General features: G+C 51.2%; 1 protein-coding gene across 1 annotated transcript in view; it reads left to right on the forward strand.

Moving 5' to 3' along the window:
- The window catches only part of ADAMTS17 (ADAM metallopeptidase with thrombospondin type 1 motif 17), a 205,773-nt gene that overhangs the window by 97,207 nt on the left and 81,364 nt on the right, over window positions 1–27,202 (forward strand). The window contains exons 9-13 of the mRNA XM_090263585.1: window positions 204–344; window positions 2,076–2,226; window positions 14,510–14,611; window positions 15,407–15,552; window positions 25,172–25,338. Coding sequence (XP_090119711.1) covers window positions 204–344; window positions 2,076–2,226; window positions 14,510–14,611; window positions 15,407–15,552; window positions 25,172–25,338 — 707 coding nt within the window. The remainder of the gene's footprint in view (window positions 1–203; window positions 345–2,075; window positions 2,227–14,509; window positions 14,612–15,406; window positions 15,553–25,171; window positions 25,339–27,202) is intronic.

A 27,202-nucleotide genomic window follows, 5' to 3' on the forward strand; every position in this document is an offset into this window, starting at 1 on the left:
GAATGACCTTAGTGCTTGTCGACTCTACATTCATTTACTAAGTAAGCGAACCATCACCTTCTTTACCTCCCTGCAAGCTTGTGAGTCTTGGTCATCACTGGGTGAGCAGCAGGTGTCCCCCGGTGTCACCTTCTGCATTTAGGACGTAAGTTCAGAAGCCTGTAGCCTGAGTGTTGCTCTCTCCTTTTCCTTCCCTCGGGCAGCCTGGGGATGAACCATGACGATGACCACTCGGCGTGCGCCGGCAGGTCCCACATCATGTCCGGAGAGTGGGTGAAAGGCCGGAACCCCAGCGATCTCTCTTGGTCCTCTTGCAGTCGAGATGACCTCGAAAACTTCCTCAAGTAAGTCCTCAGATCATTCGATCCTTTCCACGGAATAGAACGTGTAATACTTCCAGGAAACACCCCTGTGGGGGCTCGGTAAGCGTGCGGAGGGGAGGTGGCTCTGAGAATTCTCAGCTGGCCTCACGCAGTGGCCGGCACAGAATCTCCAGTTTCTGCCAAACTTCCTCCCATGTGCACACCTGGGATGACGTGGGGCGCGTGGCTGGTACTCATCGATGCTTGTCAGGTGATCGCATGATCAACACGGTGAGCATGTCCTGCACCTGGTTTCATTGCTCTGCAGTGTTTTGACTGTGAGTGGACATCTTAGCAGTACCACTGACTGCTATAGGACAGACGTGTCCAGTGATCAGGGATGTGCACTTGCCGGGGAGAAGGGATGGGTTCGTCTCCCTGACACTTACTCCCAGAACGTGTCTGTGCATTCTCAGATGTCTGTGGAAGAACTGACCATCTGACTTCAGACCTTTGTCAAACAAAGTCTGGACCATGTACAATGTGGGTCCCTTCATATCAGGACCTCAGGGCTGCTCTTACAGTTGACGGCAGACCCCGATTGCTTCCCCACTTCGCTGTGTTCGTCTGTACACCCCATGGAGGTGGAAGGGCCTCGGTGGGTCTCATCGGCTGTGGAGCTTAACAGTCCAATGGCCCATTCAAGTACACAGTGAATTCGGGGGGACCAGCAATGGCAACACCCGCCTCTGTCCTCATCCAGGGTCTTCTTTCATGGCATTCCCTGTAGCTGGGGAAACTCAGTGCTACACAAGGCTTAAAAATGGCTCGTTCATTTTAACGGAGTCTGTTTCCTACTGAGTCCTTGATGCCACAGAATCTGAATGAAATGTTGTAGCCCCTTGACGTGATTCCATTTTAGCCCGCGGGTCCATGAAACAAGGCGGGTGTATTCATTGGTTCACACACACAGGGCTGGTCCCCTGCCTTTAAGTGCTGTGTGTGTGTGTGTGTGTGGAAGTCCAGGAGAGGTGGCCCCATGTGCACATATGTGTATGTAATGCTTATCTTCCAGAATCTGAGCAAGAGGCTGGCTTTTGTTTCTTCTACCATCAGCCTTGTTTTAGAAATTAAAAGACAAAAGCATTCATGTCTTTCACCTCCTAGTGTAGCTACAGCCTCACAGCCTCCGTTCAGCTTTTCAGAGATGTTCTCAGCATCTCCTAACACCCTCACCCTGCTTGAAATCCAGAAGTCCTTTGCAGGGTGTGCCCCTGGCCGCCTCAGAGGGATGGCAGAGGTGTCCTCAGGTGGGACACCTGGTCCGGCCAGTTGCCACAGCCTGACAAGCCCTCCAAGAGAATCTGCAGGGTTGGAAATAAGCACTTTGATTTTATTTAAAATAAAGCACATCCCTAACTCCTAATAAAGGAAATATTTTTTCTTCATTCCTAGTAATTTTTGCTCAAAGCCATATTCTAAGAAAGTATCAGAGGAATCTATTACAAAAGCACTTTCATCCAAGCAAACACTCAGACCCCCTAAGAAAGGTATATGGCTGTTAGTCCCAGGCCCCTTCCTAGTTGTCAAGCTCCCGTTGCCTTGGGAGGCAGGATGGGTATCCAGCCACGTGGAACAAGAGCAAAAACTGGAAAAAGTGGAGCCTCTGTTTTTAGTGCCTGGGCCATTTTCCCATCCTCCTCAGTGACTGAAAATCAAAGTAAAAACCTGGGCAGTGCGTTTGCAAGTCGACTGGCCCATTGGCTGTTTCAGGTCGAAAGTCAGCACCTGCCTGCTGGTCACGGACCCCAGGAGCCAGCACGCGGTGCGCCTCCCTCACAAGCTGCCCGGCATGCACTACAGCGCCAACGAGCAGTGCCAGATCCTGTTCGGCACCAACGCCACCTTCTGCAGGAACATGGAGGTAAGTGGCCCCGGGACGCGGGGCTCAGGAAGGAGCGTCTGGCTTCTGCAGGAGGACACGGGTATTCCCACTAGACACACACGCGCGCGCACACGCACACACACGTGTGTTCATGTGCGCACACACTGACATATACGGACATGCGTATCATCTACTCTCGTGTGCATTTGCCCAGGTGCACACTTAGAGATCCGTGCGCACACTGACACACACACGCAGCCAGAAAGGGCTAGGCCAGAGACCAAGCCCAGCTGTCTTCCAAAGAGAAACCCCGAAGGGGAGAAGGTGACCAGATATTTTCTTTTCTTTCATTAGCATCCTTTTGTTTGATGGGGACAATGAAAAGTCAACAAGTAATGATCAGCTCAGTGATCAAATATAAAAGCTCAAAATACCAATGTATATAAACTGGCATCTTCCTGTATATAAACTGGACATTTATTTCTACAGCTCAGCAGAAACCATAAAATGTTTTCCTGCCTGGCTTTTCCTTGAGTTTCCCCAGTACTAACGTAAAATTGGCATTTTCCTCCTCTTTCTTTTTTATTTTTATTTTCAAGATTTTATTTATTTTTAGAGAGAAGGGAAGGAAGGGAAAAAGAGAGGGAGAGAAGCATCAATGTGGGAGAGATGTGATAGGTTGCCTCAACCTGGGACTTGGCCCAAAATCCAGGCACGTACCCTGACTGGGAATCAAACCAGTGACCTTCCGGTTCACAGGCTGGCGCTCCATTCACTGAGCCATACCAGCCAGGGTCCTCCTCTTAATTTTACGTTAAGATGGTTAAGTGGATAATAACTGTAAATCAACCAATAAATAACACACCAGAGTTACGGCTAGTAAGTCAACAAAGGGAAGACATTGCTTACCCCATGATCCCTTAAGCACACGTAAGAGCGGGTCATAAATGCTTATTAGTCATTTGTAATCCAGTTCACTAAGAAACGGATATCACTTATATTCATTAGGGTTCGTGACATACTCTATTTAGATACTTGTCTCCTTGAGACCCCATGACCGTGTCCCATGTGTCCAAATGGACAACATAGTCCCATTCCTTATACTAGTAATAACACCAATGACATCTCATGGCATCTCCAGTTGTCTCAGAGGGAACAGAGATGCCAGCTTTTCAACAACATGCTCCAAACCCCTTGTGGTCCCCTTTAATAGGAAAAAAAATAAAATACTGCTTACTAGGCACCATGAAAAAGAAAGGAAAAACACTTCCAGCCAGGCGGTTTAGGGGAAGGGATATCGTGAAGGCATTACAACTCCAACAATCTGGAGGAATTTCTTAAAAACCACACTCAGGCCTGGCAATTAGGAACGCTGTTCATGTTCCCAAGTCCTGGGTTCCCCCAAAGACCGTTGCTGATGAGAAGGTCACTGGCCGGGTGCTCAGCGAGCCTTCCTCTGCAGAGAGCCGTCAGGGGGTAGCTTGGAAAAACACCTCAGCCTTAACGAGGCAGCTGGGGCATGTGCGAAGCTTTTGTCTTAAAAATTTCTAGAACATTAAGCCTATTACAGACAAGAAAATAATAATGAGCTATAACAGAGGTTGGACACCGTCAAAGAAAGAAAACCGCAAAACACACATGTACTGACGAGTGGAAGCATTTCTTTTTCTGGAATACAAATCATAAAAGCTAAGAAGAAAAGAAACTGGACAGATCATGTTTTGAGGAAAAATTCGTGGGCAGCGTTTTCATTTTGCTGCTGCCTTTTGTCAGGGACCAAACCTTATTCCTGGGAGAAGGTAAGGGGTCCATTGTCTCAGGGATGCATCTTCGTTATTGTACAAAATAACTCGGGTCCGTGGGTCAATTTCAGAGGAGTTGTGAACAGGGACAGGAAAGATGTTACATCTTTATTTTTCTCTAACCTATAACTGAAGTGACTATTTCCTTCAATTATGAACACAGGCATTAAGCCACAGCTGTATTCATGGCATCCGTGAGTGTCACATGACTAGGCATCCCTGTTTTTTTTAATACTGCATGATAATTGTAGCTGATATCTTAAAATATCATTTACACTCCACACTACTTCAGAATTGCTTAGAGTCTGGCCCGGTGGCTTGGTTGGTTGGCACATTGTCCTGTAGACCAGAAGATTATTGGTTCAATTCCCAGTCAGGGCACGTACAAGAGGCAACCAATCAATGTTTCTCTCTCATGTTGATGTTTCTCTTCCTCTCTCTCTCTCCTTACCTTTGCCTCTCTCTAAGATCAATAAGCAGGTCCTCAGGTCAGGATCAAAAAAAAAAAAGCAAAATTCCAGTCCTGAGTAGACCCAGGGCCAGATCTTGACAAAGAAACACATATTATTATCACTGTATTCTTCATTTGTAGGTATGTTTGTATGTTGAATTATATTTGAATGTAATTGTTTTCTTGGTAATCTTATGTACTTTATCATTATACATTGGCAAATATTATGCTGAGAAGGAGGTCTCCTAGCCCGAGGTCAGGTGCTGGCTGCCTGGTAGTGGCAGGCCAGCATCTGCCCACCGCAGGAAGGGCTGGCTTGGGTGGGTTATTACTCTTCTGTAGGTGGAATTACGAACCCAGAACCTCCTTCTCCCGGACTTTCATGTACGTTCTTTTTTGGTGTTCATCTCTTGGAGCCATTTGAAGACCAATCCAATAGGAAAAGCCATTTCCTCGCTCGAAGGTGTAGGGTAAACACGTTTGGGAAAATGTTACTGCAGTTGATGTAGGAACTATCTGGCTTCAGATATTAACCAGGTTCCTGCTTTCCCAAACATCTGCCTACCGGCGAACCAAGAAAAGCTAGAATACAGTCTATGATCATTCCCAGGGCCCTGGAGACCCCCATGCCATCACCACCGCGTCGTTCATGTCTGCAGAATGCTGGTATTGTAAGGCTCAAAGCTGTCCATGGAAATAAGATCTACCAAAAAAAAAAAAATTGGCATCGGCTAGCTGGCATTTGTTGCAGGAGTTATTGGCAAATAGAGCTGTCTCCTCTTTTAGCCAATGGTAATGTGATGTTTTTAATTCAATAAAGCGTTTCAAGAAAGTCCAAACCTAAACGTTATAAACAGCGGGTAGTAAATATTTATTAGAAAGGGAAAACGAACTTTACGCAATTAGCCCAATCCATCTTTTTTATGACTACAAGTTCCTCCTGTCCTTGTCAGCAGTCCCTGCAAAGCAGAGTCACCCCTCCACGAGACTTTAAATCCATTGAAGCGCAGACGTTCTGCCAGGTGATAGGGTGGGAAGGCCAAGGGTAGGTAGTGTCAGCTAAAAGCAAGAGTCTGGCATTGCTCCTGGAGACAGAAGCAAGAAGTGAGGAGTCGGGCAGCACCCCAGCGATGATCACAGCACCACAGAGCACTCACCCCTTCTCACCGTGACAGTGATATTTATCGTCCCCTCCCCTGCAGTTTCTCCGTGGCAAGGTGCTAGTGATGAGCCCTCCCCCTTTTACCTTCCCTGCTTCTGGGCCACACGTTCCACCCCCATTGCTCCGAGCCCACGCGTGTGGTGAGGAAGGCTGTGCTGGGACGTGATGGGCGCCGGCCTCGTGGGTTGCCTTGAACGTGCCTACGATCACGGCATTCACAGTGGACTGAGATGTGCATGTTATGCGGTTTTCTTGAGGACAGAAGCTGGAAGCCAGTGTTTCAGGAGGGCGAGAGCAACTAGGATGGTAACAGGCCTTCGAGGGTCTAATGCCTCTTTTCTGCCTACAGTTCCCTCCGTGGTGAAGAAGGCGGGCTCTTGAGTCAGGCTGCCCAGCGGGGGCGTGTCCTGCCTCCTGAGCACGGTACACAGTCTCTCTGTGCCTCAGTCTACTAATCTGCCAAACGGGAAAAGTCATTCTCCTTATCTGTGCGGAGGGCTAAGGAACAAATGAATGAGCGCACTTAGCACGTAGTAGGCACCCAGGGAAGGTTAGGGAGTATCGTTTTCCCCACTGTCTCATTTCCTGGAGCCCGTGGAAGAGGAGACACTGTTGAGCCCACAGTCCCCTTGGCGGGTCCTTCTTTGCTTCATCTTTCTCTGTGCTTCCCCTTCTATTCCTCCTGGTATTCTGGGCACCTAGAAGCCCCAGGAATTGCATTCCCACATCCAACATCCCTTCTGACACACGCCCAGTCCCCAGGATGGGAAGGCTCTTCTTGTCCTTCCCCGAGTCCCATGGGCATCTTTGTATTTTTCAATGACAGTGAACATTCAATATAATTTTGTATTACTTTCAGGGGCACAGCATAGTGGTTAGCCCACCACATACTTTACAGCGTGTTCCCCCCAATATTTCCAGTGCCCACCCGGCACCATATGTGTTTATTACAGTCTTATGGGCTCTCTTCCCGGTGCTATACTGTACATCCCCAGGACTATATTGTGACTGCCCATTTGTACCTCTTCATGTCCTCATGCCTGTGGGCATCTGGATCTATGAAGATCCCGGGGTATTCAGGACGCTCAGAGTGTCAATTCCTCTTGGAACAGCAATGTTCTTTTCTCTGATGTTGGTGGTTTCTCAACGTGGGGCACCGTCGGAGCCTCCTCCAGGGACCGTCAGAAGTTTCTGCGCCCCGGCCCACGTGTTCTCTGTTAAGTCTCATGGGTTTCGGGTATTTCTCTTCACCCAGCTTCCCCAGGGCGGCTCCACCCCGCCCCCCAGACAGACAGGCTGTGCTGCGGGACGCCAGGCTGACAGCCGCCCTGCCCACCTCAGCCTCAGCTTCCTGCCCGGCAGCTGCAGCCTCTCTCAAGACTGTTGGACTTTGGCAGCAGATGGCCCCAATTTTCCAGAAGTGTTTGGACGTTTACAGTAGACTGCGTCCTCAGAGGGCTCTCCAGCTCTCTGCGAGTTGTGTGTGAGCCTTGGGTTCTTGCTCCCCTCGGTCAGCTGAAAGCCCGGGCACCCCGACTCTGCCCGCCTTCAGGAGCATCCACCCCCGGGGGCCCCGGCCAGGTACTGGTCTCTGCAGCCTTCAGAAACGTGGAAGGAGTGGCCAGACCCAGGACTCACAGAACCTTCCAGAAGTGGGGCTGGCCGGCTGGCCTGGGGAAAGGCTTCAAACTGCAGCAGTCTGTGTGGAAAATTTGGATTAGTCCCTTTTCATCCAGCTCTTAGCATTTTATTTTATCTTCCTCTTGGCTTGTGTTATCAGCAACACATTTCTGAGGGTTTTTACATAACTGTTCCCTTCAGCATAGTTTGGAGTCAGAGTGCCTCTCCAGGCACTCAGCGGGTGCGCCGTGAGGAAGAGGATCAGAGTAACCCTGAGAGGACTTAAAGGGGATACGACCAGTTAAAGAAGAAAAACAGGATAATGCCTTGAACGCATGGACAGTGGCGTCTTTCTTCCGAGGAACTCAACCCTTCCCCATAGTGTCCCAGGGAAAGCAGCTTGGCACGGGCTTGTTTGTTATGCAGCAGCTTCAGGGACTTTGCAGCCACATACACTTGACGGGACTTTCACTTGCCAGGTAGTAAATGTGGCCAATGTGGTAGCCGATGCTAGAACTGGGGAGCTGCTTCATGTTCCCTGCTCTTTGCACTGGGTCGATGGCTCTCTATTGCTACGTCAGGGCTTCTCCTACGTCAGGAGTTGGGGCACTCTGGGCACCCCTACCCCTGATTTGGCTTGAGTAACTGCACCTTTATCTGTTCCCACACTGTCTCAATGTGCTTTGTATTTAAGCCAAAGGCTATGCTGCCCAGTGATGCTTGCCAATAAGTCACAGCAGGCAGAGGGCACGGGGCATTCGAGTCCTCTGCAGCTGTGAGGCCTCATGCCCAGCTGGTTGCAAGATCGTCAGAGGAGGAGGTAGAAAGGGAGCTGGGAACCAACGGAGGAAAAATGACCAGTGGGTAAGAGTGTGCTGTCTGGGGTCAGAGGTCTCTGTTCTACAGCTCCGGCAGGTGACATGACAGTGTTTCCTCATCTGCGGGATGTTGGTGGTGATAGTTTCTCTCTCACAAGCCTGGTGTGAGTAGTAACAAGACAATTCCAATCAAGCGCTCAGCCTGCCTGATGCCGGGCTCGGTCAGTGCTGAGGGTGGGTCAGCTTTTCTCTCACTCTGTTGAAGTCATGCATTGCTTTCCTCGTGAATGTATTCATCCATCCATCCATCCATCCATCCATCCATCCATCCATGCATCCACTTAGCGAGTCTCTTTGGGGCATGTACAATGTGCTGCCAGATGTGTGCTCACGAGAGGAGGAGGTGACACACAGCTGCTGCCCCCAGGAATTCAGGATTGAGGGGGCAGGGGGGCAGGACATGAGACACCCAGGACTGTCTCTGTCACCAGGAGGACTACTTAGATGAGCATGCGCTTAGAATGCCACTAGGCCCTTCCTGGTGGGAAGGGAAAGGAGGAAAGACTTCACAAGGGCAGGGCTTTTAGATTTATTTGGCCTTGAAGACTATGGCGATGATTTCCTGTCTCTCTATTATGATTCTTAATTTCAGGTCAGGTTCCTCCTCGAATTGAGCTCTCTGAAGACGGGCAGTGGGTCATGCTCGCTGTCCACGTTGTATGTCCAGTAGCACCCTCAGGGAGGCGGGCCTGGTGTGGGGGCAGGCAGGGCCTTGGGGCAGAAGCAGCGGCCCCCATGGGGTGCAGAGGAACCCTGGGGGTGGGTGGTCAGGTGAACTGAAGATAAGCGTGCTGGGAAGCGGCAGGGAGAGGAGAGGGGCAGGAGCTGAGGGAAGAGTGGGGCCGTGTCGTAGTGGTTTTAGCTAGGTCGTGAGGGAGGGAAGGATGGGTTAAGCCAAGATCTGCGTTTTCAAAAGATTGTGCCAACATGTTGAACATGGAAAATATTATTGTTCATAGCATACATTTAAATTCAGCTAACCAATACTTCCCAAGTGTGCCTTGTGGGTACTGAGTAATTATAGCAAAGACCAGCCCTGTCATGGATGCTTGGTTATCAGTGTGATTTTTCAGGATTAACTTTGGTTTTCTGAATAAGCCATCTATGCACAAGGCATAAAACCCACATTAAGCCACTTATATATTTCCTTTTGTCATGCAGATATTAGCATACTGCTATATTGTTGTGCATCTTGATTTCTTTTCTCTTAACAGTGTGTCTTATTGTTCGGTACCCATGTACACAGTGTCGTCTGTCCTTTTTTTTTTTTTTTTTTTTTTTTTTACTGCAGATAGCCATTTTTTAGACTTTTTTAGATTTAATGTAGAATGTACACACCTTTCCGACAGCTTTTCCCTGTGTTAACACCTTAGAGACTCATAGGCCGTTCTCAAAGCCAGGAATTAACATGGTCTTCTGTGTGTGCTTCTTACCTGATCTTTATCTGTGTTTTCCTGCTCCTAGTTTCTCCAGCTGCGTGCTCTGTGATTGCTTCAGATCTGCTTTTTAGTCACACAGCTTTTCTTTTAGCAGTGTCAAAATCCATTGTTTTTAACAATTATATATTTAATCTTTAAAAGCTCTTCCTAGTTTCCTTTTCAAATTCACTTGACCATATTTAATAGTATCTTGTTGCTAGCTTGTTCACTGAACCTCCTCTTCCAGTTCTCTAAACCTTTTATAGGTAGTTACTATATATTCTGAAACTGATCATTGTTTTCTCTAAGCACCTTAGGAATTGAAATCTGTTTGGTTGTTGTTTTTGCCAATTGTTACTCGTGGTTTTGTGTTTAATAGTGAGTTCACTTTTTTTTTAAAGAAAAAAAGAGAGAGAGGGGAAAGGAGGGAGAAAGTGAGGGAGAGAAACATCCATGTGTGGTTGCCTCTCACATGCCCCCAACTGGGGACCTGGCCCACAACCCAGGCACGTGCCCTGACTGGGAATCGAACTGGCGACCCTCTGGTTGCAGGGCAACACTCAGGCCACTGAGCCACACCAGCCAGGGCCTGTTAGTTCATGTTTTATTGAACATAACCATGGAATTCTGAGAGCCTGGAGAGTGAGAATTTATATTTGGATTCCGCCAATTCTTCTAGAATGGGGAGGCCCCTTTGCAGGTTCCCTGGGTGTCTCAAGGTGTCTATGCTCTTGCTGCCAGTCCAAGGGGAGACTTAGCTTCTTAATAGCAGTGTCGTGGTCAGCTCCGGCTCTCAGGACGGCTCACTCCCCACAGATCGGAACATGTCTGTCTGTATGGATACATACACTTGACCCTTGAACAAGGATGGGGTCTGGCGCCAACCACCCACACAGTCAAAAAGGCACACATAACTTAAGTCAGCCCCACGCATATGCAGATTCCCAGCCACTGATGGAAAATACAGTTGACCCTCGAACAACATTGGGGTGAATGGCGTGGGTCCATTGCACGTGGGTTTTTTAATCCATATATAACCAGACATGTGCATTTCAAACCCACATAGTTTAAGGCTCAACTTTATAGATTCCATATTTATTGCCTTTTCTTCTGGTGAGCTCAGCAATAAGAATGGTGTTTTAGCTGTTTTTGTATCAGAAGATCAGCCCTGCCTCCCCCAGAATATCTAGTTTGCCGTTTGCTGGAAGCAAAAGGTGCCTTAGGTGCACGTCTATGCAGTTCCTCCTGTGTCCTGACCCATGTGCGTGACGGCGTGAGTGCATTTCCACTCCCAGCACACTCCTGCTAATTTTATTCTTTTCTTAGCGATCAATACGTTCCCTTTCCAAGTTCTTCTCTCCTAGTCTGTGTCACGAACTGGCTGTGTTTTGCTCCCCCAACCCCAGCTAGAAAAGATAAAGAACTTGGGGTATCTACAGACATGCTGCTGACTGCTCCCACCCCAGGCTCTTGTGACCTGTGTCATTTCTGCCTTATCTGAGTTTATAGTATAATTTATTCTGCCCTCCCGCTTCAGGCCCCATTGATTTCAATCTGTGCTCACTCTGGTCCTTTCGCCATGAGCTTTTCCTTTATTTCTTAGTTGACTGAAGTCTTTTCTCTCTCTAAAAAAAGGGGGGGAGGTCAACCCTTTGTATGTACAGAATGTTTTCCTGTTACCTAAATATGTGAGCAACAGTGTTTAGAGGACATAAGCATCTCGGGTCCCATTTTCTTTCCTATATCTTTCTGAGCATGGCCCCGCCAGCTCTGGCAGCAGACGCCACCGTGGAGAAACCTGCTGTACAGCCTGATGCCTTTTCCCGTTACCAGGGACACGACCTTTGGCTGGCTGTCTCAGATGCTGTTTGCTTTCCCTAGGAAATCCCGTCCCCATATCAGGACTTGCCTCTGCCTTCAGCATTCTTTGCCAGTTTTCCTTGACCATTACAGACATCTGCCTCCTCACTGGAAAAGTGGAAAACATTAAAAAACAAAACAAAACAAAACCCCATCCTGTCTGCCCCCTACTTAGGCTTAGGTCCAATCTCCTTTGTGTGTCTTCCATATCTGTCATTTCCTCTTCATTGTTTTTGGAATTCTTTCTTTCCCTCCCCCTACTTTCTTTGAGTAAATAGTTTCCAAACATTGAAGTATAATATGCATACAAAAATTGTGCTCAGATAAATGGAGAGCTTGCTTCATTTTTATAAAGTGAACACACCAGAGTAACCACCCCATGGGGCAAGAACTGGGATATGAACCTCAGCAAGCGGACTCCCCAGTCCTGTGCATCTGACCTAGATCAGGGCCCTTGACCTCCGCAAACATCTGCCTCCTCACTGGAAAAGTGGAAAGAGGGGACAAAGCTCACTCTCCCTGCCTCCCATGGCTGAGGTGAGCCTCAGGACGACAGATGTCAGAGCACTTTGTCATTTGCAAAGCATGACATGAATGCCAACGACCCATCTCAAAGGTACCGGAGGAGCAAGCATTAGCAGTCCACCCCGCTTGTCCGGCAGTGAGAAGGGAACGCAGAAGGGTGAGCGCTGGGCTTGGCACACACAGCGATGCTGGTGGCCGAGCCTGGGTCACAGGCTGTGGCTGACCTTGTCTGCTCATGCCCCTTGTCTCTGTTTTCATACTGAACAAAGAGGCAGCCGCTATCCTCACTCCCTCCACTATAGTCCTTCCTTACTTGTTCTTGAACTTCATATAAATAGAATCACATAGTATTCTATTATTCTAAGAGACCACGGTTTATCTGTTCTGCTATTGATGGGCCTTTGGGTGGTCTCCAACATTGGGACTAATACAAATACTCTATGTCTGTGAACATTCTTGACGGTGTTTTTGGTGAACGTACAGACACATTTCTATTGGACACATACCTAGGAGCAGAATCGCTGGGTATTAGACTGTGCATGTCCTCAGCTTTAGTAAGTACTGCCCAAGCGTTTTCCAAAGTTTCTGAACCAAGTTAGAATCTCATCATTGGTTTGAAGTCTTTTTTCACATCACACCCTGGCCAACACTTGGTGTTCTCCATCTCTCGTTCCAGCCAGTCTTCCCGGTGGGTGTGTAGTGGTATCTGGTGGTGATTTTAATTTGCATTTCCAGGATGACGGATGTAACTGGTCACTATGGTTACTGACCCTCTTCTATGCTTAGATATCCTCTTTTGTGAAATGTCTGTTAAAGTCTCTTACCCATTTTTCTACTAGATCTTTTTCTTAATTGATCTGTAGGAGTGATTCAAAAAAGATACTGTGCGTACACATTTTTTGTTGGTTCTGTGCATTACAGATATTTCTCCCATGTATTGTAAATATCTTCTCTCACTTTCTTACAATTATCATCTGGGAAACAGAAGTTCTTCATTTTGATACAGCATAATTCATTAATGCATCTCTTTATAGTTAGTACTTTCTGTGTTCTGTTTAAGAAATCTTTGCCTGACCTCATCCGCCCCCCCCCTTTTTTTTTTTTGATGAAGAGAACAGTTTTATGGGCAAGCGCTGTCTATAAAATGCATAATAAACAGTGTACGCCACCTTCTTCCTCTCTGTCCTGAAGGGCCAGTTATTTCTCCTAATCCCGAGCACTCCTACCCCATAAATTCCCCTCCTGGGTCAGCCCTGTCCCGGGAGCACATGCCCACACACTGATACCACACCCTCCAAGAGCTCTTGGGTCAAAGGGCGTGGAATCAAACACTTAACGAGGTGCGCGGCCCGTCTTTATGGGACCAGCTGGTGTTGTGCTCCAGGCTCTTATCTTTTTATCGTCCTAATGGAGATGAGGGGCTCCTCTGAACCCGAACGCACAAGGTTCCCCTCAAACCATCTGCTGCTTTCAGGGCGGAGAGCGGCTCCCACACGTTTGAAAAATGAGAAGGAGCCGTGGGCTTTTCTTACCCTCCAGCTCTGCTTTCCTGCCCTTTTTGGCCTTTATTTTTGTCCCTGCCTCTTCTAGACGTTTTTTGACATGAGACAGCGGAGTTGACAGCCCATATCTTCCACGCAGATGTTTGAGACGACTTGGAACAGCAGACCTCAGAGCTGAGCAGGGTACGCCCTTGGCAAGCCCCGCCGCGACTGCCGGGGCTGTACATAGGGACCCTTGACCCCCATGCTACCCAAAGGGCACCCCCAGACCCCCTGCCATGCCCGGGAAGGTGACGTTCTCCCGCTCCAGCTCAGGTTTTTCACCATGGATTGGGTTTGGCATCGTGGAAAACTGTGTCTTTAAAAGCGCCTTAAGTACATCTGGTCTCAATTTTCAGACCACGAGGCGAGGATTTGGGTGCAAGTCGTTTATCTGGGAGGGGATCCCAGGAAGCACTGTGAGGGGGCCAGGGACGTGGAGGGGAGAGGAGAGTCAAAGGAGGTGCACAGATGGGCAGGCGACCACGCGGACCACGGGGCCACCCCACTGGGACACGTGTAGGGCCCGCCTCAGAGCCTCCCCACTCCCGCTCCCGTCCCTCGTGCTCCAGGGTTGCTGCGTGGCCCAGGTGGCCTCCAGCAGGGGCACTCGGGAAGAGCACGCCATGTGTGCCGACGCTGCCTGCCCTGAGTCCTGCAAGGGAGACTGAGGCAGACGGGGAAGACGGTGGCTGTGTCTGCTCCAATCATTTTCATAAACAGCCTCCTTCTGAACCGTTCGTGCATGTCTGCATTTCCTCTTAATACAAACGGGAGTCTGTATTTTTAAATGCCTATTTTTGCTTCAGGAGAATTATTTTGATTGTATATGTGTGCGCGTTAAGGAATTCTCTAGGTGAGCCCTGGCCAGTGTGGCTCAGTGGGTTGGAGCGGTGTGTCGTAAACTGAAAGGTCGCAGGTTCGATTCCCAGTCAGAGTACTTGCCTGGGTTGTGGGTTCAGTCTCCCCTTCCTGTGTCCAAACCAGTCCCTGGGCCCCCTGGTGACCCCAGCATGGCCTGACCATGGTTGTCCTCGGCAGTCACGTTCCTTCCTTCGTCAGCAGCATCTGATGTGTGCCGGACTGTGGTGCCTGGTAGAAGGGGATGCTTCCTGCAAGACCAAGCTGGACCCCCCGCTGGACGGTACCGAGTGCGGAGCAGACAAGGTAACCCCCACCTCCCACTGCTCCCAGCGGGCTGCCCCTCCCACCCCCCGTCTCCCAAGAGGCCGTCCAGACTGTTCTCAGGAGCCCCTGAAGAGACGCCCATGGGGCCCACTCTGGGTAGTGGGCTACTTGCATTATCTCCTCATTTTCTAATAAAACACAAGAATCACCTAGTTACTATTTTTGTTATATTAACTCCTTTTGTCACATCAGTGGATTTCTGTGAAAACTTCTACGTCCATAGACCGGACATGGAAAAACAGGATCTGACATCATGAAATGGATTTAATGAGAAACAGTTCCCCCGTTCTAGCTAGAGGTTCAGAGAGCGAGCCTGCGGCCTGACCTTCATTAGCGGGAGAGATGGTATAAGAGTTAGCGAAGAGAGGTACCTGGGGCCAGCCATTTCCTTGGGATTGAAGGAGATGCCGTGATTGGGAACCACTCAGTCACCCACCTCTGAAGTTCAAAACCACAGAGCTAGGAAACACGCTGCCCTCCCGAGAGGCACCCACATTCAGTCAAGGTTGCAGAAGCTCGGGTCTCTTCACGAGCTGTGTGGATTAACCCTTTTTTGTGGAATTTAGGAACCCCCAGCTCTGCACATTGCATGCAGGAGTTTAGGGCAAAACCCAAACCCCAGAGGGTTATTGGTGTCAGGTCGAGTGAGGAAGGAATGCCTCCAGAGTTAGTACGCAGGCACCCCCCGAAATCGTCTCCTTTGGCGTGAGTTGCACAGAGCGATCTGGGGGTGGCCTGGCGACCTTTCACATGGAAGGACTTACTGTGTTTCAGTGGTGCCGAGCGGGCGAGTGTGTGAGCAAGACGCCCATCCCGGAGCACGTGGACGGAGACTGGAGCCCCTGGAGTGCCTGGAGCATGTGCAGCCGCACCTGCGGGACGGGAGCCCGCTTCCGTCAGCGGAAATGCGACCACCCCCCGTAAGTGCCCCTGACCTGGCCTCTCTGGGCACCTGGACCAGGCTCTGCCCGGCAGCTCTCACTGCCTTACACAGAACCCAGCTTCCCGGGAGACGTTGAGTATAAGGAACACGAAAGGCACCCAAGGGCCCAGGTGCCGGGGCGTCGTGTCTGTCCAGCACAGCGTCTCTCTCTGTGAGCAAGGGCGCAGTCCTTGCTGTGAGGGGGTGGCTCTTGCTTCCTGGCCCGAGCCTCCCTGGAAGGGTTCCCGGACACAGCTGGACAGCAGACCCTCCTGGCCAGCTTCGTGGACTTCCTCAGTCGGGGGTCATTCCAGGGAAGCCCGTGGACACTCAGGAGAAGGGGCCAGCCTTCCAGCTGGCGGGTAGCTGATTTGGGAGCAGGCTGTCTGCTGATGACTCACAAAGCATCTGTGGGGTCAGCTGTTGGGTGCATCCAGGCTTAAGCTGTCCTCTTAGAACTATTGGACTAGAAATAGGTTTTTTTTTGGTAGGTTTCTCTCCCCACAGGCTTCCTTCGATCTAGGGGAGCGACACTGTGACCCTCCTGCTCACCTTTCCACGCTGGTTTCAGAAAGCTCAGGGCTAGTCAGCTACAGTTCCTTCATCTTCCTGGTTTTTCTCTTCTCCTGAAATTTCCCGGTTTTACTATTTCTTTCAACGGCCTGTTTTATGTTTCCTGTGCCTTCAGCTGCATCACATTAATTTTGTAAATGAGCACATTATAAATGATGACTAAATAGAAATGCTTGATATTCACAATTAAGTCATGTTGATGAATAATTAGCCAGTCCCTCATGTGTTTAAAAAACTCCGATGCCCTGGCTGGATCCCAGACCAGATAAATCACGATCTCGGGGGCAGGGCCCAGGAATCGGATGTTTTATGTCTCTCTGGGTCATTCTAGGGGCCAATGTTGAGAACCTCCGGAGTAAAGAGAGTTTTATGCTCGCTATTTAGTCAATGCCAGGAACGTCATTTTTTTTTTTTTTCTGGTAGTGTTATCAGAATGGGTATCATGTATTTTGTCTTATTCAGACTTTTTCCTCCGACACCCAACAGAGTGCCTGGCACATAGGAGGTATTCAATCATTTAGGAATGACTTCTGCATTAAAAGCGTTGATGATATATTAGGATTCTCCAGAGAACAGGACCAATAGGAGATAGATTGATGGCTAGAGGGACAGATAGATAAATAGGTGTGTTTATTATGAGGAATTGGCTCACATGGTTATGGAGGCTGAGAAGTCCCGTGACCTGCTGTCTGCAAGCTGTAGACTCAGGACAGCGGCTGGTCTCCTTCTGTCCGAGCCTAAGGGCTGAGAACCGGGGGTGGAGAAGAAGAGAGATGTCCCAGCCCAAGGCGGGTGGGGGACAAATTCCTCTGCCCCTTGTTCTAGTCAGGCCCTTGACGGATTGGATGACACCCACAGCATCGGGGAGGACCCTCTGCCTCACCATGTCTGCTTTACCATTCAAATGTTAATTCATCCAGAAATGCTCTCCCAGGCACACCCAGAAATAATGTTTAATCTGGGCACCTGGTGGCCAGCCAAGCTGACCCAAAATTAACCGTCCCAGTTCAGTAAATGATTAGATACCCTGTGTAGCTCCATGGTGGGAAGTTGAGTGTGGTTTCTATTTTTACGTTGCTCTGTGTTGAAGTTCTGGGAAGAGAGCTCTGGGTTTGGAATCATGGCACTGAGATTAGGGCTTGGCATGCTTGGTTGTTAGAGGCCATGCGACCTCAAGGAAGACCCTTCTCTTCTCTGGGCCTCATTTTCCCCCATGAGAGGGAGCTATTGTGGCATAGTGGGAAGAGCCAGGCGTTGAAGACAGAACAGACAAGCCTTCAAGTCCCAGCGCTTCTCCTTATGGCCAGTGGCAGCCTTAATCTGTCTCTACATGGACCTCGTTCATGAGGTTGCCTAAAAAGTGCATGGGCTGTATTTAACATGCCCCCCTCCGGGCCCCCATTAGCACTAATACAAGAACGGGGAAGAGACCACCAGCCCTGCCCCCTGACAGTGTTCAGAGGAGGCTGATTTAGGTGGAGAGGCTTTGCTAAGCGTAGAGCAACATACACAGAGGTTATGGCTGTCTCCGGTGCTCTGTGCCTTCTATGGCAGCTAGCGTGCCCTGGCTGAGGGCTGCTCCCCTTTGGCCTGTTGCACACGTCACCCCATGTCATGTGACACCCAGAAGTCCTCAGAGTAGGGCCTCTTTGGACACTGTTGAGATGGTTGACAGTTGGATTGCATCTGCCTGAGAGCAACTCTTACAAAAGTGAGAGGTCATCAGTGCTGAGCAAGGGTGCAGGGCACAGCTTCTGAGGGAGCCAATTGTCTTTTCTCCTGGTGTGATGTTGGCCTAGGTGTCCCCTGTGCCTTGGCTGCCCCACTGTCCCCGTAGTCCCTGGACCGGCCTCCCATGGGAGTCCCAGTGCTGTGTTCTCACCCCCTTCCGGACTCCAGGCCCAGTGGCCCCAGGAGAGACGAGAGGGGAGGCTGTGCTGGGAATCCCGAGGTTGCTGTGAAAATCTTCCGTTCCTTTTATTTATTAAGTGCCCCGCCCCACTGGTGGTCATGAGCTTGCTCCTTGCCCCTCTCCCTGGGTCTGCTCAGTGAGGAATGGGTGGGTTTGTACGCAGCTGGGGGAGTAGGGGGTCTCTGCACAGTGGGTGGTCCTGGGAGAGATAGGAGACTCCCCCAAGGTCGCCGAACAGCAGGGCCTATTGCCCTGTCAGACCCTCAGCACCGTCCTCCCTGCCGGCCCCCACTCCCTCCCCCGAGACGTTCTCCACGCAAAGGCGGAGAGGTCCACGTCAGCATTAAACCCGATTCTCTCTCTTCCCGCTTCCCCCAGCCCATCACTTCTCACTGTGCTTAGAATAAAGTCCACGCTCGTGACCATGGCCTCTTGTGTCAGTTTCCCCGCGGCCACCATAATCAGTGACCACAACGCGGTGTCTTAAAACAACCGACATTTACCCTCTCATCGTGTTGGAAATAGGGAGTCTGAAGTCAAAGTGTCGCCGGCATTGATTCCTTCTCGGACCTCTGAAGGAGAATGGATGCCCTGTGTCCCCGTCCCCCCCACCCCCGGCTTCTGGTGGCTGCCGGCATTCTTTGGCATCTGTGCCTTACAGACTGATCACTCCTCTGTCCCTGTGTGTCTTCTCTTCTTTGCTAAGGACACATGCCATTGGACATGGGGCCCACCCTGATTCAGGATGATCACATCCTATAATTAAGAGTTCCTTAATTACATCAACCAAGACCCTTTTCCAATTAGGGTCCCCCTGATAGGCTCTGGGTGAGCTTCTCCTTGGGTGGAAGGGCCACCGTTTGACCCGCTCCAGCCCGGAAGCCTCCTTTCTAGTCTCAGATCCATGCTGCACCCTCCTCTCCCTCCCGCTGGCCCAGCTTGGCCCCAGCGAGGGCCGCAAGTTCATGTCTCCTCCGCAGACTGTCCCCTGCTGCCCACCACCATTAGTGTTATAACGTGTTAGAGCAGTTTGCGATTGCGATGTATTCGTTCCCTTGTTTTTACTCTGTCCCCCCGCACTGGCTTTTGAGCCCCATGAAGGCCACGCCTGTTTGGGCTCGGTCCCACCTCCCGTGCGTCCCACAGAGCAGCCCTTCGTAACGCAGGCCGAGCTCCGTGCTGCCTGCCGGCACGCTTGCGGAGAACACGCGTTTCCAGTGTCCCAACCCACACGCCTAATATCGCTTTCCCCCGGAAACGCTAAGGTTACTGCAAGTTATTCTGCCAAGACGGTGGGTCAGGGAGGCCTTGTACCATCTTGCTTCATGGAGGCCCAAAGGCTGTGAACAGCCGGGGCGTGGGGGCCAGGCCCCATTGCACATGAGGGTCACCTTTGTCGGAGCCCGCCCTGCACCAGTGAGACCGTAGCTCATGGCTGGGGTGCTCAGTGCCCTCGCAAGGTGAGCTCTGAGCTCTAGCCCGTTGGTGTATCCTGAGTGAGAGGAGCGATATGGTTTGCTCCCGTAATATTTCCATGTGGGTAGCCTGTCTGATCTTTTGCAATAACAGTGTTCGGAAGAGCAGTGGCAGGTTCTTTTTCCCTTGTAGTATTCTGCCAGGTTTCTCACCTTCACGGGACCCCCTCCCAGGAGCAGGGGAAGAGTTGGACCGGCCTTTGTCGGGGGCAGAGGTTCAGCCACAATCCCGGCGAGCTGCAGGGTACAGGCAGTGTCCTAGGAAGTCCAGGCAGCTGCCGGCAGCTGCTTTTGCAGAATGACCTGATGGGGTGATTGTTACAAACCACAGCTGATCGAGGCCCCAGAGCCAAGCTCTGACCAAACAGCATTCTCTCCCCAGCTCAGTCCTTAAATCACCAGGCTCGCTGCCTTGAGATTTCCCAAGGATGTCCAAATCGCGCTGCTATGTACATCACGGGCTTGGAACGCTCCCACCAGCCGGCTCCCCTCCCCCTTCGGTTCATTCCTGGCCCCTCTCCCGCCTTCTGCAGCTGGTTTATTCACTGTCCAAAAATACTGGCAAGAGAGTCCCCCGCCCCCTCTTTTTTTTTTTTTTTCTCTAGTCTTAGTCTTTACAGCTCTTGGAATTTTCATTTCTTGCCAGCTGACATCAAGGCCTTGGGGACCATCCGGGTTTGGAATCCAGCTTCCTAGGCTCGCTCGTGTTTTCCTGCCATAATCCCCGTCGCTGTTGGTGGGAGTTTCTGCCTAAAGGCCGCAAGGTGGAAAGGTCATCTCTCATTCGGATGCTGCTACCCCATCGGGTTGTCGGGAGAGCTAGGTGGAGGGATGGAAAGGTTCAGATGGTCACGTGCGACAAGCCAGCCCTGTTGGAGCCCAAGAAGGAAGGGAAGGGGAATGTGGCCTGGAGCCAGGACTGCATTGGGGTCACCTGGTTGCATCACCTCATGAGCAGCCTGCTTCCTAGGACCTGGTGGGAGGACTGGGGAGTGAAGTTATATGCCTGTAATTGCCTTTGCTCACACGGTGAAACCCCTGTAGGTGTGAGTTCCACATGCCAGGGAGCCGGTCTTCACCTGGGTGGGTTTTAAATACCCCTGTCCTCTGCATGGGACCTGAGTTCCTTGAATACCCCACAGAGGAGGCCTTACAAATAGGATGTTTGCTGCCCTGAAGGGGCGACAGCAGCCCAGGACCACTCCTGAGTTCCCGAGACCATGCCCTGCTCCCTCCTCGGAGCTCCTGATTCAAGGGCAGGCGGCGGAGCAGCAGGCTCTCTGCTGAGCTCCCAGGTGTCTGGAGGATGAGCCAGCTGTGGCTTCTCCTCTGATCTGTCCTCACCAAACAGAGCAGAGCAAAGCACCAAAACGTGCCACTCGGCCGGCATTTTCTCTTCTCCCACCGCCATTCCACACGGCCACCCTCCCTGAGATCTGCTGCCCCATGACCCTGGTCAGCTCTGCCAGCCTTCGCTGCCTCCCCGCTCCCAAGCTGGGGTTGGCCCCAAACGTGGGGGACCTGCCCTGATGGGGATAGCCCTGCCCTGCGGGGGCTTGGGGAGGAACTCAACTTTCTCTCCATGCCTCTGGTTTCTCACCAAAGCCCTCCTGCCTTATTTTATTTTTTATTTTATTCCTTTTTTTATTGTCCTATTACAGTTGTCCCAATTTCCACCCCCCTATTGCTCTCCCCTGCCCCTCCCTGCTCCCATAGTCAATCCATATCAATGGGTCATTTATACTAGTCACACTCCTTGCCTTGTTCTCAAACATCTCCATTGCAATATAACATACAGAAAAGGGCCCCCGTCCCAGAGTATGGCTCCCTGCGCAGGGCTGCCTGCCAGACTGTGAGTGCGTGTGGGCACCTGTGCAGGTGCGCGTCAGCTCAGTGGGAGGGGGTGGCCCCTAGCATGCGCGTGTGTGACCAGGTAAGGACTGGCTTTTGCAGAGTGGCCGTACCATGGCCCCGGCCCTGAACCACGTGAGCGTCCGCTTTGCTCCCCATCCTCCCAGCGCTCAGCGTTGTCCGTCTTCTCTGTTGGGGCTATTCTTGTGGACGCGGAGTCACATCTCGCCGAGGTTCTTACTTGCATTTCTCTGAAAAGCCACGAGGCTGGGCATCTGTGTGTCTATTTGCCTTTGGACAGTCTTTCGTGGGAAGTGCCTGTTCACGTCATTGGGTTTTATACCTAAGTTTCTACTTTGTTCGTGTTTTGGGAGTCCTAGTAGGGGTTGATATTGGAGAAGCACCTTGGACCATCCATCACACCCCGGGGGACAGTGCCAGTGGGCCGGCCTCAAGAGCCGCGGGCAGCCCCCGTCCCTGCCTGCTCCTGCTGCGTCTGGGAGCGCTTATGAGCCACACTTCTTATCTCCACCTTTCCCCCGCTGAGCTCATCTTCAGGATGCAGTTCTGGTCCTCTGTGCCCACGTGAGGAGGTCATGGCTACAAAGAGTAGGCCAAGTGCATGCCCTGTGGGCACATTAGCTCAGGGTCACTGTTTATTTATGGGACAGTGCCTCAGTCCCCATGGCTTCTCACCCATGTCCCCCTAGGGACTGTACCTCACTTCAGGATGAGATTTCAACTTGCTGGCACCTCCCCTTCCAGGGCTTTGGAAGATAAGGCCCCTGTTGTCTGCCCTGCCGGCCACGGGGCCGAGGCGTGGGAAACAGATGGCCCCTCCTGCAGTGGAAACCGGGATTGGCCAGAGTGACCCTCAGCTCACCCACCAAGCCATCTCCCGGAGGCTGCAACCTTTCAAACAGACTTCACATTTTAAAATTGTTACTTCAGGCAGTTGTTGTACCGGCGGATGTCTTCCCTGACTTCATGCTCTCTTTTTGGTCGTTTTAAGATTAATTGTAGTAATATAATTCAATTCATTCTAACTACTGCCCATTAGGGATCAGCCCGTGGGAGGTTCGCTGGTGGGGGCTGCAGAGGGAAAGGAAAAGATAGGAAGCCAGGCCTGCACTTCACAAGGTTGGTGGTAAGCTGCATAGCAGAGACCCAGGCAGGGTCCAGAGAGGTCCCAGGTAGGGAGGAGAGCTAGGCTTCCAGGGGAGGTGGCCTTTAGGATAGGCAGAGAGCTGGGGTGGGGGTGGGGGGAGGGGGCAGAGAGCTAGAGCGGGGCTGAAAAGAGACTTCCTACGAGAGAAGGTTGGGCAGGAAAAGAAATGGGGTAAACAGAGTCAGGAGGGAAGCACCGCAGGGCACACGCAGAATTCCATCGGCTCACTTTCTCCCAACCCGGGACTCTTGTCCTGTCCAATCTCCCCCAGCCCCACCTCACCCCACCCCGCTGTGAGGCTCAGTGGTACTTGGTATAGGAGGGTCAGTCACACGTAAATCTGGAAAAACCCGGCATTGGGGATGGATGCAACAGAAGCTAAAATCAACCTCGGTGAGAACAGGAACACTTAATTACGTGATCAGCACAAATCTCAATGCCTCCCCAAGGTGTGTAGGGGACACAGCTTCCTTTATTTTTCTAGAGACCAACTTCATGTATATTGTTGAGCTCCAGGCTGGTCCACACGGGATTCCTAACCACTTCAGGACTATTTGCCCCTGTTTCCCTGGGTCTGCATCGAAGTTGAGCGGGGACGTGCCTGGCGCTGGTGACATCGGGTGTATTCATCTCCCAGAGCAGCCATAACAAGCCGCCTCTGGCCGGGTGGCATAAACAACAGAAACTTATTCTCTCCGAGTTGTGGGAGCCGGAAGCCCAGGATGAAGATGTTGGAAGGGTGATGGGTTCCTTCAGCGGCTGTGAGGGAGGACCCATTCCATGGCTGCCTGCCTGCTGCGGGTGGGTTGCTGGCCGTCCTGGCTGATCCAGAGGGCTTTGCTGTGTCCCAACTTGGAGATCAAGCCCGGAATCCCTCCCCGGGACCTCCGGTGTATATTCTCTCTCAAGACTGCTTTCACTCTCAAGCGAGGGAGGAGGTGGGGATGAGGTGGACAGAGAGGGGTGAGGGAAGCCTTTCCTCCCATTCCAGGTCTTTCTGCCAATAAAACTTTATTCACAAAGCAAAGTAGTGGGCCAGATTTGGCCCATGAGCTGCGGTTTGCCAGATGCAGTAAATACGTTGAAGAAAAGATCTGTTTACTAGATCTGGCAAACTGCAGCTCATGGGCCAAATCTGGCCCACTACTTTGCTTTGTGAATAAAGTCTTATTGGCACACCCTTTTGTTGACATACTGTCATAGCTGCTTTTGCACTACAGCCGTAGTGTTAAGTAGCTGCAACAGATACTGTGGTGGCCTACAAAACCTGAAACAGTCACTCTCTGGCCTTTTGCAGAAGTGTGTGGACCTGTTGTAGGCTCTTGTGACACAAAACCCTCAACCTCTCTGCCACCCTCTTCCATCATATCTCTCCCTGAAACCAACCACCTCGGGCTGGCTTCACTATCTGACAATGAGAAATGGCAAAGGAAGAAAGAGAAAGAGTCGATCCTTAAACACCATGGGTTTGAACTGTGTGATTTAACTTACACACGGATATGTTTTCAATAAGTAGATAGTTGGCCCTCCGTATCCCTGAGTTACACATCCGTGGATTCAACCAACCGTGTATTTTCGATATATGGTTAGCAGTCTGCAGATGCGGAGGGTCCGCTTAAATTAAACATGGGTTTCTGACTGTGCAGGACATTGGTGTTCCTAAGCCTCCATGTTGTACAAAGGTCTGCGGTACTTAAAATGGTTAATGTGTCAAAAATGTCATCCTGCCAACAGGTGGGTGCAATCTGTGAAAAGTCTTGGGGCAGAACAGCTGTGATGTGCTCTTTTGTCTCGTATGCTGAATTTCAATAAAAAGGGCACATGGGAAGCTGTCTTATTGCTTCATGATGGTCTTAACATCATGGAAATGAAGGGAACCATTAAGGTTGCCCATGTCAAGGTCCTACAGGGACACCTGGGGCCTCATGGGAGATATGGGTAGAGAGAGGCATGCATCGATCAGCCAGTCAGGCCCATATCCTGTCTCTCTGCTTTGCCCCTCACACGTGGACTTGGCCAGAGAGCATAGCTGGGTCTCCAGAACAGCTTAGAAACCCCAACTAGGCAGAGAGCGTCCAGGACCCAGGACTGCCTCGTTGACCCTACGTGGTCTCACACCTGCCCAGGTAAAGGTTTCAGAGCAGAGGCCTCACTGGTCTTTCCCCAAAGCCTGTGAACACATGAATGAATCCTGATTCTTTTCATTACAAAGTAGATGGGAGCTATTTATTTACTCCTCCTGAAACTCAGCTCCCTCAGGAGTGTACCTAGGAGCCCTTTAAAGGTCGTCATTTTATAGACCAAAGAAAACAAAAACCACACTCACCAAAGATTTCCCTTGGGGTTTTCTTGTTACAGATGGCCAAGTTTTCAGTTGGGATGAAAGACCCGGTTTGTGGAGCTTGCTGAACTGATACTCACCATATTGCATTTCCAGATGACCTTGATTTACAGCCTTTGGATGCATTTTCCTGACGGCTCACTTAAACATGCCGTCAGTGTGGGGCTGGGGTTGCTGAGCTGTGATGCGTAAGAACCCAGCCCCTCCCCCTCCTGGCAAGGAGGCAAACACTGAACACGCCGCTGTTTCCCCTGCTCTGTCTGGTTAACACGCACCCTTCCCTTCCCTTCCCTCTAGCCCTGGGCCCGGAGGCGCACATTGCCTGGGCGCCAGCGTGGAACATGCCGTCTGCGAGAACCTGCCCTGCCCCAAGGGTCTGCCCAGTTTCCGGGACCAGCAATGCCAGACGCACGACCGGCTGAGCAGCAAGAAGAAGGGCCTGCTGACGGCGGTGGTGGTGGATGGTAAAGGAGTATGGCGCGTCCTTTTCCTCCGTCCTTTCCCAGGAACATAAACACCTCTTAGGGAAACCCAGAGGGCACCTCCCAGCCCGCAATCCACCCAACAGGATGCTCCCGTCCTCCCGCCCAAGTCAGCCTTGGACTCATTGCTTGAGCAGTGAGGTTGAACTTGGATGACCCGGCTCTGGGAGATTTCTCAAAAGCAGCTGTGAGGCAGGCAGCGACCCAGATTCCTCCGGCACCCCCATTTGCAGCAGGGCGGGGGTGCTGGCAGCCTGCGGCTTGCTGCCCGGTGCTGAGGGGCGCTGGGCCAGCTTTGAGGAGAAGAAGGCCCTGCGGGGGCGGGACTATGGGCCTGTGTGTCTGCTGTTTCCCTTCCCAGGGCCAGTGCTTCCCTGCGTTTCTTTCCTTGGTTCCTTTGGGGTTGGCTCTTACTCTTTGAGGTGTTTGGGGAAGAGTTCTGAGGACAGTTTACAGCTTGGTGAAGGTGATAGTAAGCAAGGGTCACGTTTCCTTTTGGAGAGCTTTTTCCCAAATTAAGGGACTCTGACCACTGGGCTGTTGCAAGCCTTTCAAGTGGCTGCAAACAGTCTAGGAGGTATACCCTGTCTGGAGGATTTGTGATGTCTGTTTATGACCCCGCAGGACCTAGTTCAGGGTTTTTTACACTTAAAATTGTGTTCCTCTTCAGGAAACCAGACCGTGGTCTGATGATGACAATATGGTCCCATTTACCGAGCACATATATGCCAGGCATAGATTAGCTCTGTATCCATCACCTCATTTAATATGCAAAAACGAGCCATGCAGGAGACAGAGGTTATAGGTTACGTGACACGTCTGAGCCCCTGGAGCTGATGGAAAGCAGAGAAGGAAGCCGACCCCGGTTCCAGAGGAGCTGACTCCGAAAATAACCAGCTATCATCTGGCTTCCAGTCCTCAAGGAAGACAGAAGGTGTGACTTCATCGTGCCGGATCAGGGAACTTTAATACAAACTAAAGCAACAGGGCCCGATTTTGACATAGCCTCTAAAGTCTTCTGCAGGAAAATGAGGTTCCCGTGCCAGGTCTTAAGTTTCTTCCCCGTGATCCTGAGGCCCTCTGAAACCGACACTGTCCCGTCGGTCGTGACAAGCTCAAACGTGCATAGCTGTGCGGGGACACAGCCCAGACATTGCAGGGAATCATGGCCTCAGACCTGCAGCTTTTAACCCAATGCCGGACCCATCCGCTTAGAGCTGACCTGTAAAGTGACGCGGGACGTTCTCAGTCCCGGCAGATGATACCAGCCTGCTCAGCCATGGCCTCGTTTTAAAACATCAGGGTGCTCCCTGGACAGTTTTCTTTTCCAAGACCACCACCACCTTTGGGAGCTGAGTGATTGTCGCTGCATCATCCCCGACCCCGCAGACTTCAAAAGTGTAGCCTTTGTGCCCACGGCTTTCCCTGCAAATGAGGGAGAAAGAAGCACATGCAGCTGGAGGCCAGGGTCCTCACGCGACCCTCCCTGCTGTCTGCCTGACCATTCATCGGGTGCAAGGAGACACAGAAAGCTTCCAGAAGTCTCGGGCCCACTTGGAGCCTGAATGTGATGACCTGGCAGCAGCTGCCGTGTTTCCAAACTATCAGCTGTACCCTGGCTGACCCAGAAAGACCCTGAGGTCCTCTCTCCGGTTCTCTCCCCCTTCTCAGGAGTAGGAGGTGGTCAGGGCTGAGACAGACTCGCCCCATTCCCATTCCCACTCAGCTGTGTGCATGGAGGTTTTGTTATTCTTTCCTTCGCCTCTCGCTCCAGTTCTCAGTTCTCCTACCTAGTTTATTCAGCGCAGAAATCCCACTTCAATGTCTGTTTTTCCACCAATTTCTC

Source organism: Furipterus horrens, unplaced genomic scaffold (genome assembly GCF_987537825.1).
Source record: "Furipterus horrens unplaced genomic scaffold, mFurHor1.1.pri manual_scaffold_16, whole genome shotgun sequence".
Taxonomy (NCBI): Eukaryota; Metazoa; Chordata; class Mammalia; order Chiroptera; family Furipteridae; genus Furipterus; species Furipterus horrens.